An 18,840-nucleotide genomic window follows, 5' to 3' on the forward strand; every position below is an offset into this window, starting at 1 on the left:
TAAATGCATCAAACATTAAGAAAATAAACAGAACCGATTGAAATAATCCGCCGAAAAATTTTAACCCTAGCCTCATTACTGTTGGGAGAAAAAAAAAACTGAAGCCGTTCTCGTTTGGCGCTGGGGATAATGGAAGATTTTTTTGGCGGAAAAGTTGGCGGTGGGGAAAATGGAAGATTTTTTTGGCGGGAAAGTTAGTTTTTAATTAATAATTAAAATTCTAATTAAAAATTCGAAAAAAGAAACCCCAGGTGCACATTCCCAACCTCCAAGGTATACATGTACCAAATTTGGTAGCTGTATGTCAAACGGTCTGGCCTGTAGAGCGCCAACACACACACACACACACACACATTGAGCTTTATTATAAGTATATATATATATATCTTTAACGGCTTAGAAATTAACTATCGATCAGCAACAAAAGAAAATGACGGTATTTTTTAGTATATAAAACTTCTATATGTGTTAGTAATTGTACTAAATATTGAAGGTTTAGTCAAAAAATATTTCTTTCGCACGACTATTGCAATTTCTCTACTCTTTATTAGCTATTTTTCCATCAATATTAATTGTGCACATATATTTTTGCAGAAATATCTTGTGAGTCCAGCCTTATTGACTCTTATTAATGCCATCAATCAGTGATTTCTGTTCTTTCAGAAATGTTTCACTTCCTTAAAAGGAGTTTCCATACTTATAAAGCAAGAAAAGCAGATTTCACTCAACACTGTAAATTTTATTTCGGCATTGCAATGTTTCTTTTACGAATAAAATAATCTTTTTCGTAATTCTTCGAGTATTCCAGCAACTATACGTGGGCGATGATCAAACGTAAGCTTCAATAAAAACTTTATTTCATTCATGAAACTTTGCGGTCTTCTTTCAGGTGAGTTTACTCAAGCATCCTTAAATAAATATACACACCGAAAGTGATAAGAATGTGAGAAGAAGGATGTATCGCAATAAAATAGTCCTTGAAACTTCTTGTGTAAAGAAACAATGATGTCAAGTTTTCTGCTTCACGTCGTATCCTTCAAGAACTTCCTTTGATACCTGATTGTCCTTTCCGCAGAAAAATGGAAGTCCTTTAAAATAAATTATTTTGGTTTTGCATCCCACTTCCCAGAAAGAATTTATTTTAATATAAAATCATAATAAATTATATTACAAAAATATCATTGATTTAATTCTGTTTTTCATTTGATTGGTGCAGGTTGTTGGTAAAATATTAATTACAAAATCGTAAATCAATTACAAATCCAAAGTAAAGATCTTCTCTAAAACAAATTTAAAGAAAACTCGTAGAATTTTTACTTTTATATATTTCATTTTTTTCTTTCAAAACGTCTGATTGTCTCTTGAATGACATTTCAAATATTCTGAAATTGCATTCGTGTATGTCATTTCTGCCAGAGTTTTAAAATCTAACATTAGATGAAATATGCCAATGACAGCCCATTTTAACTTAACATACTAGAAAAACATACTAAATTTATTTTTATTGCAACCAAAAATTAAAAGAATTTGTAATATGCTTAATAATAATTAAATAATTGATAATATCATACATTCGAGCTATTCCTTTTTGTAGTTACTTGATTTACTTATCATTAAAACAGGACCTTAATTCCATAAATCATCTTCAAATATTCCTTAAATACAGAATTCAAAGATTTTTTAAGAATTTAAAAGAATAATTAGAAGATTCGCTTAACAATGTTCTCATAATAATCAATACATTTTTTTGCTGTGTTTATTCTAAATTCACTAAATTATAAAGTAAGAATTATCAATAAAATAATGCAAATGTTTAATTCCTTGGAAAATAAGTGTCATCGCCTCTAACCAATACACATACACATAACATTTTATTAGATTTGAAGAGATGACTAAATCTTTTGAGTTTACTGTACCTAGGTATCTCGTCTCCTTTAAGTTTACCCTACGCTTCAATTCTTATTTATTGCTTTTCAATCTTTTCGGTTGATCGGACTGGGGAGGTTTGTCCTTGAGCAATCTATCGCCACTTCACTTGATATTAGCTTCTCATGGACAACTAAATACCCCACATAATAACTCTACATGAGAATTTCTTGGGCAAGTGGATCACTGTATTCCTCGGGATTTTAATAGGTAAGGCGATTAAAAAGTTGAAAGCTCTCTATAAAATTTCAAGTTAAAGAGCCAATTTTTGGAGCTTGACATTAAGAGTTGCTCAGAGTTTCTGGAGGTAGATGAACATACGTCAGCTTGCACATACATTGATTTCAGTCGATCGATATTTTGTCGGCGAAGGCTGTGCACCATAACTAAGAATGCAGCCAATAACCGCAAACTATAATTGGAATTCATGATGGCTGGTGCCATAGGGACTGAATTTCTTTCAATATTGCATGGGATATAATAAAGGTTGCCTTTTAAGTGGATGGCAAATTGCTTCCAGTTTTTTTTAAATAAATCTCCAGGAAATTTTTTTATCATATAAAAACTTCCTTCTCAAATGAAAAGTCTGAGTACCTTCTTCCTTTTTAGCTCTTAAAGCAATTTCTAGTAGTGAGAATAATACCATTCGAAAACTTTGCTCAGGATCTTTTATTTTAGAAGTTAAATGTGTAGAAGCTTGTTTAGAAGTTAAGAAGTACGCAAATAACTACATTTCTGTCATTCCTCAAGCAATTTTAATAACATCCAAAGGAATTATATACAAAATGTTCTTTTACACGAAGTGAAACGAAGAAAACTAAGGGAGTGTTCAATGAACAAGGTGCTTTTATAGGAAGAAAAAACCTTATTCTGAGCATGAAACATTTAATTTAACATGGAATTCTATGAAATTTACTCATTATATTATAGCAAGATAAGAGACCTACTTACCAAATCCTCTACATAATTTCAGAAACCAACATTCAAGCATAGAAAAATTTCTTCCCAAAGAACATTAACTACGGACAGTCCTGAAGAAGTTTGTCATAATTGAACTCTGAGATGACAGGTCAAGATAAATTTAGAGCTTAAAAGATAAAAACATTTCATTTCCGTGAAATTGTTCAAAATGGAAACTAGAAAAAGATAGAATTAAAAAAACAAATAAATTAAAACACAACTTTCCCTATCTCGGAGCATGACAGATAATTGAGTTTTGAATACCTACTCCCAAATATTAGTCACATTTCGAATATTAAGTTTTTGAAATTAGTTATATTAAATATTAATTTTGTCTAACCGAAACGAACCCAGCTGATCCATCATTCAACGATGACTTTAAATCTTTCGTTTCCTTAGCAGAAATATCTTTCTAAACTTCATGTTGTAAATTTTTGCAGTCAATCGACTGCTTTAATGTGTGCAACAGCTTATGAAATAGCGAATGACGCCCCAGCTTAGATCGAAATTTAAAATCACATTCTACTCCATCCCGAATTTGAATTTCTACCAAGGAAACCACATTCTTCACTGTATCATGAATTTGATGTTGATTCGACAATAATCAATTCTAGTTATTTGAAGAGCTACTTTATTCAGTACAACTTGAGCAAATTTCTTGAAGATGCATAAACGTCGAAACAAAATACTGAGATATCGGATATCCATAAATATTATAAATAAATGTACTAGGCACATAGAAGTGTTAACTGCGTTTTTAAAAAAAATCATAGGTCCCCTAAAGGGAGTGAAATGAAAGTAGAATGATTTTATGTTTTTCTGTCACAAGTTTAGAACATACCATTGCACAAAAATTATTTTTTTACCATTTAAAAATTTAATTTTACAACTACATAAATTTGATTCCCATACGACTATATTTTTAATTTTAATGAATTTTTCAAAATTAATCTAAGCATAATTTTGCCTTTTTTCTGTTAAAATATTAAGCATATTTGTTCTTTAATCACATATCTCACTCTTCTGTTTTTACCATTGTCAAGTGAAGGTTTTTTTTTCTGGACATTTTCATTTAATTTCATTTCCCTAGTTCTTTTTAATATACAAAAGCAGTAATTTATTTTTAAATACTGTCGTCTAAAATTGCCGTTTGCCTTAATTTTGTCTAATTTTTTTAAGTGTTTTCAACATACCACATGCCTTTTTCGTGCGAACGAATCTCAACGAATATGATTTTATTTCACTCGATAAATTACTCAGTTTTTATCGAATTATTACATATTTTATCGCACCAGCTTCAAAGTCTTATTTTTTTTTAAACGTGTCATTGGATATTTTTTTTTAGCTTTGCCAAACTACAGTTTTTCGGCTTCTTTTTAATTTTGTAGTATCAAGCATTCAAGCATTTTATTCTCTGTTGACTATTAATGTCATACCATCAGAGTTCACTGTTCAAATACTGAATTGTGAATATTTGATAAAACATTAAAGAAAATTTGAATCTCCTAAAGCAGTATGAGTGCGAATGTAAGTAATAAAATCTACACAAAACAAAAAATATTTCCATAACAAATAAACAAACATAATGAAAATATTTTTAATGTAGTTATACGCCTTCGCATCCCACAGAGTGCATATTAAATCTTACTCCATAAAGATTATTTACTTGAGATTTTTTAAATTATAATTAATTGGAATTTTGTAATTATATTTTAAGTAGCAGTTAATATTAAGAGATCTATGTGTGTATCATTGCATCAAATATTAAATCAAAGAAGTATTAAATATTTAAGACCAAAGAACTTTTTAAGTTGTATTATTTTGAAACTGATGTTCTCTAAAGTTAAAAATTAATCTCTTAATCTCTTAATTAAAATTAATCTCTCTCTTTCTACGTTGGCAGCATTAACGTAGAAATATCATATTTCTTTCAAGTTAAAATACAGACTGCCAAATTCTGGAGTAGGAACTATAAGTAAGTTTTACATATTATGTAATAAACAGTAAAACTAAGAGTGATTATTTTCTGAAATTTTTAATTAGTTCATTCCTATTTAAATTAGAGTTGAAGATTCCAAAGAATCTTAAGAGGTTGAATATAAGAATTCAAAAACAGTGCGATATAAAATTGTATGCATTTTGTTTCTTCATATAATATACAGAACAGATAAACGCTGGCGGAATTGAGGGTACAGCGGTTAGTATCAGAAAAAAAAGAAATAAAAATCCTGGAATAAAAGCTGGTTGTCTTAAGAAAAACCCCGCCGACAGAGAACGGAAAAGAATTTTTTAAATTTATTTGTTAATAAATTTAACAATGTTTTTAAGTTTTGATTATCATTTTTTTTTTTGCATTTACCAGGTATTTATCATGCCTCATGATTCGCTAAAATATTGGATAATTTTTAGAACTCAGTATCTTTTATTTCTTTCTTTATTTTTTATCTGATTTTATCGTCTTTTTTCTGCGAATTTTAACAATTCATTCTTTTTTTATGTAACTATTGTTCCTCATTTTATCATGACGTCTTTTATTCTCGTTTGTACCATTTTCTTAGCGCCTCACAACCAAATTTGCTTCATGTGTCATTAAATATTACATCAACCAACCTCACCTCAATTTATTCACCGTAACAAATCTTTGCAAATATAGATATTTAAAAAAACATAATAATATATAATACATTTTATTGTTTCTCAAAAATTAAAAGCATATTTTAATTCTTGAGAATCAGATTTCAATTCTTGAGAAACAGTTTTTAATTCTTTAATTCTTGAGATTTGAGGTTTTAATTATTTAATTATTCCATTTATTTATATGAAATTTTTAAATAAATAATTCACCATTGCTTGAGCTCCTGAGTAGATTTACATTTGTGCTTTTATTGATTTTATTGTTGCTAATTGATTTTCTTTTGACTTTGCTCCATCGATATGTTTTTGTGCAATAAAGTAATCTAATTAACTAATCAACAACTTCTCCCATAGGAATTACTGTTTGAGTAAAAAGGGGCTTTCTTCTTTTTTTTTTGATTACGATAGCTTAAAATGAATGCGTCAATAGCAAAATGCAATCAATTTAACAATATTTGCTTACTTTTTTAATGTATGTATTTGAAATTTTTTATTTGTGTATTTGAAGTATTTGTGTATTATGTATTGATTTTTATTTATGTATTTGAAGCCGAAGTCAACTTCGAAATTAAAGGAAACTGAAAGCCCAAGTCCAAGCTCATAAAATATTTCTTAATAAATAATTTTAACAGAACGCTGTTTAGTAATAGTTGTAGGAAATATCTCAGGACAATGTATGGAGAGTTTCCATGAAAGACAAGAATTTAATTCAGAGTTGGATATTACAAATAGAAACTATTGCGAATACGCATACAACCCGGGAGGAAATTCTTCCCTTAACTATCTAATATATTTTCACTGTACTGTGTATTTTGTCTTTAGCTTCGTTATATTATAAGAATTCTTCGAGAGGGTACCTCAGATAGGGGGATGAGAAATTTTCATTTGGGTGTTTTTCCCGCCTCCCTGATATGTACAATAATGGTGTGGGACTGCTACATCCACTCCGATGATGGATCGTGCCTCTTTATGAGGGGTGCACGCATGATCCAAGCCATAATTGGGATTATTATATATTTACTTCAGTGCTCATTTTAATTTTCGTGACGGTCATTCAGACTATACCAAATGCTATGGCACGATGGGAGATAGTTCATTTGGTTGTATCGTGAAGGCATGCCTTCACGATACAATTAGGCATGCCTTTTTAGACTTCTTTTCAACGATTAATTGATTTCTTAATTCGAGAATGATCGACAATTTTGATGTCAAATCCATACATTAAATCTTAGACCCTTCAGACAGATGGATCCAAAATGGATTTTCTAACTCAGAATAATAGTATGTCTAGATTGAAATAAAAAATTTAGAAGTAGAATTTTTTTGTCAAATACAGTATTTTCTCCTTCTGTTCGTCATATACGAAAAAAATTCTTGCGCAGGCAAATAATATCCTTTTTTTTTTTTTTTAAATTTCCAAGAGAATAACGATATTGTAAGGAAAATGTATGTTATGTACATGTAGCATTTAATTTCGATTTTAAACTGCAAATTGAAGTAAAATGCTTCATTAAAGGTAGAAAAAAGCAGATTGAAATTTTAATATCTCAATACTGGTGAATTTCTAAGAGTTTACAAAATACACTGTTTTACAAAATAGACTGTTGGACCTAGATTTACTAAATTTTTCACTGATATATTTCGGAGGAAGGAATATGAAATTAAAAGCGATTTTTTCGAAGTTTTAATTTTAAGTTTTTAAAAATCAAGCAAATTTTATCTTTTAAATGATATCCCAAAAATATTAACGTTTAAAAATAAACTTATTGTTAACGCAAGTTACATTAAAAACCATAAAAACATTCATTAATTTTACTATGAATGTTTTAAATTATGTCTCTTTAATCTATTAGATAAAAACTTAAATATATAGACTTTTTAGTCAAGATCTTTTTAATCAAGAATTTAAATATGTAACGATAAATTTTTCATATATAAATATAAACGTTAATGCTAGATTTTTAAGTATGATATTTAAGGCATTTTTATATCTATATTATATTTGTTAAGTGTTTTATTTTGTTTGTATATGAATTATTTATTTGATTACCGGAAATTCTAAAGCTTATAAATGAATTTGTCTTTTAATTAAGAATTGTTAGAAGAAGAAATCGCTTGTTAAATTCTATTATTCATTTATGTTATTAATTAACTAAAATGTATATCTAAATGATCTAATTATCTTGAGCGTATTGGAATTGCTTATGGCTGCAATAGTTAAGTTCAGAAGTGTTTTTTAGGATAGAATTTTACCATTTTAAATTTATTTTTGCAGTTTATTGATTTTCTTTTAGAATTATATTTGGCACACTTTTATTGTGAATGAATGATTCGAAGAGCTGCTGTGACTTCCAAATATTTTTGATATATTTAGGCGCGTATTTTAAAAGAAAAAGAAAAGTTTGCTATTTTTACGATGAAAGCTTTTTCCTTATATTTAATTAAAATACCAATACATTTTCTCGTCAAATTTTTGCCAACAGCTAATATGCTTAGCAATCCTTGACTAATAACATGCAAATCCTTTTTCTCTCAATGAGCTATGAATGATTTTTTTGGGCGTTTATAACCCGGAAATGCCCTGTACGAAAAAGTTCCAATACCAATTCTAGTGACATCAGAGTTACCAGAAACATAATTGTGCATGTAACCAAAGTGCACTTTTGCTTTCGGAAGCTTACATTTTCATTCGAAAATATTCCTCCATCGCTTTTCTGTGTATATAAATCCAAATAATGCATTTTATTGTTGTTGTAAAAGAATGCTGAAAAACCTTATCGTTCCATTCAAAAATTTATCTATGCAGATTAATCATTAGACGATGCACCTGAAGTAACCTAAATAAAGGTCAAATGATTGCTGCTAGGTAAAGGTAAACAAGCGAGATTTAATACTTCCGAACTTCTCACAAAATAAAAGAAAGCTTTAATATCGAAATACATAGAAATTGGTTCAAAAGGGAAGCTAAACAATTATTCTGAGCAAATTCGAGAATCGGTAAAATAAGAAATTACAAAAAGGATTTTATTATCTAACTAAAGCATGTATTTGTAAACATTTTAAATTTTGTATTAGTCACTTATCTTTCTATTACAACATTTCTTCTTGGGCTTTCATTTTCACTTATGCTTTCAGATAGATGGAATTGTCTCGTGTATCTATATTGATAAGAAACAATAATCTAAAGTTTTTCTACCATTGGGTTTATCAAATGTACGTCAGAGGCTCTCAGTTAGGTTTTGAATTAGATAAACAGTTCCTTCATCCATTTCCTCAAATTGTATTTTTTGGTGGCTGTAATGGATTATTCTGTGTTTCTTGACAGTTTATTTCACATGAATGGTATCCAATCGTTTCTTAAAAATAAAATATTTGTTTAGTTTTATAAACTCCAAGACTCAAATCAAATCAGCGCAGAATTTGAAGATGATTAATCAGTTCAAAAGAATTACTTAAATTTATAGAGTTACAGTGGAAAATAGTGAAAATTTGCAAATAACGTATATGTTATATATAAATAAATAATGTACTTAAATTAAACCTATTCATTAAAAGTTTTATGGCACTAAAATATAAGAAAAGCAGAGACAAACTTCAACACTCGTTTATGTCAAACATTCTTAGTTTTTATACTGTCACGAAGTAAACGCCCGTGCTACGTCGCCAAGCTACAATATAGCATTTTAAATAATTTGATGTAACACTGTAATGCATTTTGAAAAAAATGTAGGAAAAGTTCCTCCAAATGTTAATAAAAAATTACTTGAATTATTTTCACCTATTATTAGTATTATTTTCTTGAAGGCCGTGCTTTCTTTCAGATCTAAAAAGCTGCATTTGGCGCTTGTTTTGAGAATCTCATGAAGAGTTTCATTACAGAAAACTTTGATTTTTTAGTATTTCTTCCGAAATATGCTTAAATGATGTTTTGTTAATAATATTTTTTAATTAAAAAAACTAGCTTTCAGTTTTATCTTGCAACTCTATAGATCCACAAAATTCCTCCTGTTTAGATTATGAAAGATTATTATAGTTCGTCAACGGATTCTGAGACGACCACATTTCGAATACTCCATCTCATTAAGGGGTGAGACGCGGAACGATGAATGCATTTCCGGTATTCCCTTTGACCTTGGATTTCGCTTATTAAATATTAGTAAATGTAAACATCTCCACCTTTCATCTTTCCTTTCACCCCTATTTTGAAGAATTAAACCCATCCTGACGCATGCGCAGAAACGCGGAGGGTTTTACAATCCGTTGCTGAACTATATCAGTGGGTCAATTAGAAGAAGCATTTGAAATTACACCTTCACTGTCTTGATCCATGCCTCTGATGCGGATCTTTAACTAATTAGAGGACATCTCTTTACTATCTCTTAATTAGAATAGAGAAGAAGGTCATCTAATAAGACGGTAAGTTCGAGTGGCAACCAATATAATAAGAAAATGTATGATGAATTTTTTACTCTCCAAAATCTTACACTCAACAGATTTTCTTGTACAATTCATAACTATCGGATTGGTAGAAAAAAATTGACACTGCCGGAGTCCTGGCATAGCGGTAGCGTGTCTTTCCCGCGATCTGGGCGTCCCGGTTCGGGCATGGTTGCTCTTCTTTTGTGAGATATCTGTGAGGTGTGTGAATGTGCCCCACTGTAAAAAGGGGTTGTGCAAGCGAATGTGACGTATGAAGTAGCTAAGTCGTACTCTTGACTCTAGTTGGCGCTACTGAAAAAACAAGAGACGCTCACTCGGCTTAAATCGCTGACAGATAACTGTTAACGGGCTTGTAAAGTGCCAAAAGTCGCAACAGTAAAATTAAAACTCTTGAAGCTGATTAAAGAAAAAGGAAAATGATTTTTAAGCAAGTTAACAAATTTGATATAGCCAAAGGCTTTGTAAATTTTACCCATTTCAATTGTAAAAATGATTCGATAACTCTAAGTGAACTTGTAGGAAAATAATATTCGAGAAAGTTTTCCTCTCGGCTTTCTCGTATATTTCCAAAATATTTTAGTGTTAAATTTTGTCGAAAAGTGTAAAGAATTGTGTAGAAATTTATAGCTATATCTCTATTACAAATCTGAAAGTGAAGGCACCGTTCCAAATATTATCTATCAAGTTCGTTAGAGTTTTGAGTTATTGCATTCAATATTGAAGAACAGACAGACGTATCGCTTTCTTGCCGATGGAGTTGGTTTGAAATTTCATACACATCTACCAATTTGATGTTCTGAGTACAAATCAACATTCATTTATTGTCCTCCGCCGTTTTTGAGTTCTCGTATTTAAACATATTAATGATATTCATATAGTTCTAAATATAGTGTTTTCGAATTCAGGGCGGTGGAAATTCATAAAAATCTCGAAGTCGGAATATTTGTGGTCACAGAGCGTCTGGAGTGGTGGTCTGTCAGTAAGGTCTCGGTTTCGAAACCCCATTTCACTTAAAATTGATATCTGAAGTTTGAACCTGATTCCAACGATAGCGAATCTGACGGCCTGGCGCACACCAAATCGTTTGGGATCAAATGCACCCCTAGCAATGTGAGGTGGAGGTGGAAAGAGGGGCCCCAGTTGAGACGCCTCCTCCGTAATGCGATGACGGCTCGAAAGTACATGTCCCATCCCAATACAACGCTTGTCTAGCATAGTTAAATAAAATTCAAGCATTTTGCCATTGAAAATTAAAACTACTATTGAAAATGATAAGCAAATCAAAATTCTGTTAGCTGAGTTCTTTAAAAACTTTTTATAAAATATTTCATGTCTAAATAACTTTTCGAATTAGTTTTACTGACGAATATTCAAGAATCAGTTCAAAACACTAATTGTCAATGATCTTTCAACGCTTCAATTTATATGCATGACTATTTAAGGGTAATGAACGCATAATTTAAGTATCTCTTGCTATTAACATGTCACATTCAATAAGGATTTCTTCATTAAGAGATAAACAATTGTTTCATATTAAAATTCGGTCGGTTTGAAACTCTAGTTTCATCCTTTTGTCTTGTGATTTGTTCTCCTAACATCATTATTTTAATTTCCAAATAAATTAATTAAATGAAGGGAAATTAAAGCTCTTTCAGTCATATTAACGGGTTCATAAATTTATTTATCCCCTAACAGAAAATCGGATTTCTTCTTATCATACTGATTTGGGATAGAAAAATAACAATTTTATTTAATAATTTATTACAGGAAAATAAAATTTCCTCTTAATTATATTCATTTTCCTCATAAGTATAAAATGAAAATTTTTTTCTATCCTACAGGTTTTATGCATAAAAATAAATTACTGGTTTCATCTCTAAATAATGAACAGTTGAATAAATAAAAATCTTGCGTCATCAAATGAACTAGTCATCAGCATTAAACACATCAGAAAGTAACATCCATTAAACATATCAACTTTCATACAATTTAATAAGAAGCAGCGTAGAGGTAACTCAATTAATAAAATGCATTACCTGATTATGAAGGTGAAAAAAATAGCCAAATACTCTGGAAGAATCCAAATATTTCGCATCATGTGACCGCACTGTACAAGGAGAAAGGTAACCCTACATTATTCACTTAAAATTACCTTAAAGCTTTCTAATCATTGCGTTTATCAATATCAGAACTGAATAACGATTTGTTTTCCATACTTAAAAAATATATTTTCTTACTCACATCTAATCGCCATCTTGTACAAATATAAAAAAGCAGTTTTGATTCTTCTGAAATTAAAATATAATTTTCTCGGCATTGTTCTACTTTATAATCTAAGGCAAAGAAACAAAGAATGAAAAATAATAAAATAATTTTTTCTTTATGAATCTGAATCTAAATGCAAATGAATATATTTTAAAACATTTATAAGTAAATGTTTTCAATTCAACTTGATGTAAATTTTCTTTTCGAAGAAGATGGCGTAGTTGAAGACCGTCAGGAGGCAGTAGGTTTACAATCTGATTATCCGTGTCGTGCTGACATTAAGTTTAAATTTTCGATTTTTCAGAGATGGGAATAATTATATTTCGATTTAGATGCTTTTAAATGATAACATTTCCAACAAAAATTTCACGATTTTCTCGAAAATGACAAATTTTCTGACAATTTACGATTATGACAGAGTTCAATTTGAGAAACCATATCACAGTTCCATGGTGAAAACTATTTAATTATCATTTCCTTTCCAATCAAAGCAACTATTAGCCTCGAAGATATAAACTGATGGATTTTATCACTCCGGCTACTTGGAAATATTTCGTTTTCGCGGGCTTTTAAAAAGCGCGGGAGATAACTCACTGAAGAAATCAAAGTATAAAAGTGTTATTTGACGTCAAGAAAAGCTTTGTGATAAGATTTCGAAATGCTTATTGTGATGAGAATTCCGGGAATTCTATGATGTCCTTAAACTCTACAATGTCAATCATGATTGTTTGCAATCTTTATTGTGATTTGGTACGACTGTTATGATAGAATGAACGCGGATTTATCAAATAAGTTAATGACAGTGTATATTTCTAAAACATTAAGACAATGTCATTATTTTCACTTTAGAAATAATTGAATTTGATTGTTTAAATCCAAATTGAGCAAATAGTTATGAATTGGTTTAATCAAGTGATGTTTCACATTTTTATCGGCTAATTAGATGACACCTCCTATTTCGGAAATGTGTTGTCTTAGTAAATAAAAATTCATATGATAATTGACGCGTGTTGTAGATTATTCACATTTTTCTTTTGTATTGAATTATAGTGTCGTATAAGGATTTAATGTCAGCTTATAAGTTTGAGAAGCGATAATTCGATACCTGCATGACACATGAACACGATGATTAAAGAATTAAAGAGAAAAAGGAAAGCATTTATTTTGAAATAAAAATTAAAATGTAATGGCTTACAAATGTAAAAATTGTTTGAGAAAAGTACGTAAACGAAAGTAATATTATTGTGATAATCAACTATTGTACATATAGAAGCTTTCATTGTGTACTTGGTAGGTCCATATTAATCATCCTGTCTAAATGTGTCTCGCTGCTTGGTAAAGTCTTCTGCCTTTAAGGGGAAAAATTATCTTGGCAACATGATCACTAGAGTGATTTTGATTGGATTTGAAATGTTTAATTATATATTCTACAGAGGATGGAAGTTTCGAATAAATTAATCCAGGTTAAAATGAAAATGGTAGTTATTCTGAAATTTTCATTTCCCCTGAAGTTTTTTGCTATTGAAGTTCAATAGATAATACAAATTAGATAAGTTAAAACCTATGATAGAGGCAATTGTGTCACAATAAGGAATTTTAGTATTTTCACTTTTTTTCGACCGCTGCAACCCCTTTTGAAATTAACCTCTGAATCCAAGCTTTTCTGTAGGAGATACTGAACAACAATTTTTAGAATTTCCCTTACATTAATTGAAAATATTCCTGATTTTAAAATAATATTAATTCCATAAAATGAATTAAAATGTGTTATTTAATATAGAGAAGGATTAAATAACTCCTATAGAAAACAATGACGTTCCTAAAAAACAATAAATAAAAAATGACGTTGTCAAAAATCAATAAATAAAAAATGAAACATTTTTCAACGTCTTTCTAATGTTTTTGATATATTTAAAATTGATTCCAAAAATTAGCGAAATATATGTTTCAAAATTGACCTCCAGACTAAGAGATTATGGATTAGATGCAGTTTTAATCTTTCGATTGTTTTTTAACTTTCGTATGTGAAAAATAACGAAATGTTTCTTTCAATATTGGTCTGGAGACCGAGGAGGTTACGGGCTAAGAAGAGATTTTCTATATTTACGTCTGCCTCTTAATCCCTGCATCTTATACCTCGTTAGAAAGTTCTCAACAGTTGTCTTCTCTTCCATCTTCTTTCATCTGTAGAGAATTCTAACTCTTCCTAATTTAATTTAGTATTAAAGTTTTTGATTAGAGAAAAAAAAATTTAATTTTGAAAACTAATTTATAAAGATAGCACTGCTGAGCTCTTTCTTTTGTATTTCAACATTACAGTTTTTGAATTGAGAAATAATAATCAATCATAATGGATATACAATGAAAAGGGCCTAAGTGAATTTCTACAGAAAAAAGGTACAAATTTAAGATATTATTTATTGATAAATTATTATGTTAAGTTACAAAACGGTAGCAACAATAGAATAATGGCTTTATGTATATAGCATATATTTCATGCATATAGCTATATGAATAAATCCTCATATTATTCATATAATATATGCATAATACGGATATTTCTCCAATTTTACAGGAAGAGGATGAAAACTTTAATTTGAGTAAACTGTAATAATGTTTTAATAAATTCGTATGGTTTTGAAAAATTATTAAGTGTGGCTATAGGAAAAGTAAAATTAATAATAATTAATAAAATTTAATTCTTTTTTTTTTCTTCCATATCTTTTTTCATTTCTGAAGTGTATCTCATATAGAAAACCAATTTTTACTAAAATTAATGCTGTAGGTTTGAATAGTGTTCTTTTTTTAATTACCAAAAACACTTTAAAGGAATCTGATGTAAAATACATGTCTATTAAATATGTAGATAAGATATGCAGATATTTCAGTTGTATAATCGAATAATTATGATCCTGATACTATTTGGCAAATCATAATAGTCAAAATTTGATATTATCTTCATTTCTGATACATTTCGTAATTTGGTAATCTTTGAAATTGTAAATAAACAAAAAATTGTGTACATAATATATATAAAATGGGTATTTTTATACTAAACCGATCTGTAAATTTATTATTTAATAATTTTCCTCTATCTCGTATAGTTTTAGAAATTAGCATTATATCTTCTGACTTTTTCGTTAGATGGCGCTGTAAATAGTCTTATTGAATCGACCAGGTATGGGCAAACTTATTAAAAAATGGTCCAAAAAACAAAACCAAAAAAAAAAATGGTTGGCTAGTAATAATTTATTAAAAAATCTAAGAATTTTATAATAAATTATTATTATTTATTATAAGAAGCAATAAAATGACTCAAAAATATTATTTAAATAATTCTTTAACAGTTATACGAAGATGAACGCTATGGCAGCATTTCTGAAAGCTGCGTTTTTCTATAAATATAGTATTTTTAATAGCTATAAAATTTGTATACAGTTATTTTAAATTCTGCTGTAAATCAGATAAAATTTCTAAGCAAGGCATAATTTACACATCGCTGAAATAAATCATGGCCACTTTATTTCACATTAAAATCACTTAAATATGACAGTGTTGGGTGTAAAATAACTTTACTGTGCACTATATATGTTATAAAAAATTGGGATAAAAATTATTTTCAAGCACACATAGTTCATGCATGGATTATGCTTCAATCATTTACCCCATTTCTCTATTTTTGACCGATTTTTGCCGCATTAGTTTCGCCTTTAAAATAATTAACCACAAGCTAGCCATAACTAATCTTTCTGGCTTCAGTACTCTTTTGGTAGCAATGCGACATGAACTTTATTTCAAAATCTTTATGTGTAAAAACTGTGAAAATTAACTTATTCAGCCCTTTTACTTTTACAGAATTGAGCAGAATTTGGAGTAAATTATAAAGCTCTTGATTAATAAACGACATAAAATAATCAAGACACTAAATTTTACAGGAACAATAACACTTTATTTAGCTCTACAATACATATGTCACAAGAACAATGATTATATTTTCATTATCACATATTTTACAAATAAAATACATTTCTAGCACAAAAATAAATATTATGCTTGGAAATGTGACATCAATAGCTTTTTTACTTTCAGATGAGATGGATTTATTTCATTATTCACATCTTTGGTTTATATCGAAAACACACCATCTTATAGAAAATTTAGCTCTATATCATTTAAAGCATTTCATTACTGCTATATCTGCGCTTTAGTTGCAAGTGCCAGATACTCCTCATGTGCAAGTGAAAACCTCAAAAACTGGATAAATATGAATTAAAGAACCATTATGAATAAGCTCTAGCTTACTATAGCTTTAAAGGCACATTTATAGATGGAACAATAACGAACATTTCTTTGAAATTTATGTATTTCGTATGAATCATTGGTTCCTGGGAAAAAATTTCACAATAATGTAAACAACAGTATTCATGATAGCATCAAATTGGTAATGAAGTCATGTTTCGACTATGCAACTTTTAAAAATATGCCAAATACTTTTTTTATTCTATTGTTGAAAAGATATCATTCCCAAGTAAAAAAGGGGCAATTTTGGTGACTTGAAACTCACGTGATAAACTTTATTTTGCATGTTTATGGCGTTTAATGTAGGCTTACATTAAATTCTGTTGTAGTATTCCAAGTATCAAATGTAAAATGAGGAATGGATTCCAAAACTTAAACATCGTGATACATTTGGCGAGATTCATGAAAGAAGGAATTGATTCCATTCAAAATTTTCGCAATTAGCACCCAAAATCTTTAGCTTTTATTTGAATAAAATTTCACCTGTTTTTAATGTTGAAGCAATGCGTTTCCCTTTCATAAATGTGAAAAAATAATATATTAGAATATTTTATAAGTAAATATGAAGCATAATTTAAAAATAATTTGACCAATAGTTGAATTTATCTTATCTGTTTTACAGTTTTCAGCTTTTAAATGGCATTTAATGCTTTCTGATGAGCATTTATTACATTTCGTATGTTTATTTTTTAAAGTTTGAGAACTTTACCTGAATGTTAGAGAAAAGTATGAAGAATCTTTCACACTAAGCTCTCTTTTCTCAGCATAAATTTAGAATATATGAAAAAATTAAAGAAACTCATTAAAAATTACTGAACAAATAAAAAATTCACTGATTTTTATATCATAAAATACTCTTATATTTTGATCAATTTATCTCCATATAATTTCTTTTTTAATTTTAATTCCTCTAACTCTGATAATACTATCAAAATGTCATTTAAAACTGGTAGTCTTAGAACTCACTTCATAATATATCTAAAAGCTGTCTCTCTCATAATTAAATTTATAAATAAATTCACATTTTTAAATTTAAATAATATAAATATACAAATATTATTCGAAATTTCAAAAATAACAATAAGCCAATATCACCAAGAATTTGTACTCTTTAGTAATATATTTTAATAATTTATGGAGTATGATAAAAAATACAGGTATAAGCTAACTATGGATCTATTTATATATGTTTATTCAGCATACGTTACTTTATTATTAAACAGCATCTTCAGCACTGTTTGCTTAGCATGCTACACTTAATATCTATATTACCTTTTTTTTTAATTGGAATTTATTTTATTGGTACTTTTTATTTAATAGAGCCAAGATGACAGGAACTTTCATTAGAAATGAAGCTTAACTTATGTAAATACTTGACCTGAGTAAACCGCATTAGTGTAAACATTGATTGTTATCACAAGTACTTGACATCTATTTCAGCATCAAACGAATGTACCGAGATTTGTTTTATTGTTGATACTTTTAATTGACTTAAAAAGGCAAGAACTTTTATTTGTATCAAAATACATTGGAAATTGTCTGATTGCATTGAAATTGTACACGAGTATATGCCGTAATCATTCGCCGTTTATCACAAGCACTTCACACCTGCTCGAATATCAAAAGAGGGTAATCGGAATATCAAATGTCAAACACAGCATTATTTAAATAAATATTTGCTGTATTTTGCTGCTCTCGCTAAGATTACCAGATTGTATGAAGTCCAAAGGTCGTTAACTTACATGATTATCGACAGCTTTGCATGTTACTTAGTCACAAATTGACAGATAAATTAATCAAAAGATTATATAACTTCAGAAAAAGTGTCGCATCAATCAAATAATAAGTTAGGATTGTGTTATACTTCTGAAATTTAAACTAGAGGAGATAATTTTGCTTATCAGCCAGGTCTGTGCATAACTGTAAATTAAAACCTTTTGTAGGTAGAAATTCTGACAATATATATTTATTATAGTTTTCAAAATTAGTTGAAAAGTTCTCTGATTAAAAATATTTGTTACACTTGTCTTTGAATATCATAGATGTACTTTTATACTGGAATAAATATTTGATTATGAAGTAAGGAATGCGAGATTTAACTTCCAATAGCGTTGACATTATTTCAAATATTCAAGATATTTTTTAAAACATACATTAGGAAATTTAAAATTATCTTAGGTTGGGTAAAGAGAATTTTGTTTTTAATTTTCCTCTGTCGAGTACTTTTTTAAATTCAGCTTCTTGCACAAACGAAATTTTCCTCCACAAAAGTAGGCAGCAAAGGCACTGCAAAAATAAATTCAGGCACTGAAAGCA

The 18,840-nt window shown here is 28.9% G+C and overlaps 1 protein-coding gene across 1 annotated transcript in view; it reads right to left on the reverse strand.

Annotated features, from left to right (window-relative positions):
* Window positions 1-16,186: 16,186 nt before the first annotated feature.
* Window positions 16,187-18,840, reverse strand: part of LOC129958907 (uncharacterized) — a 39,102-nt gene continuing 36,448 nt past the window's right edge. The window contains exon 5 of the mRNA XM_056071640.1: window positions 16,187-18,831. Coding sequence (XP_055927615.1) covers window positions 18,758-18,831 — 74 coding nt within the window. The 3' untranslated portion in view covers window positions 16,187-18,757. The remainder of the gene's footprint in view (window positions 18,832-18,840) is intronic.

This window comes from Argiope bruennichi, chromosome X1, assembly GCF_947563725.1.
Source record: "Argiope bruennichi chromosome X1, qqArgBrue1.1, whole genome shotgun sequence".
In the NCBI taxonomy this organism is placed as follows: Eukaryota; Metazoa; Arthropoda; class Arachnida; order Araneae; family Araneidae; genus Argiope; species Argiope bruennichi.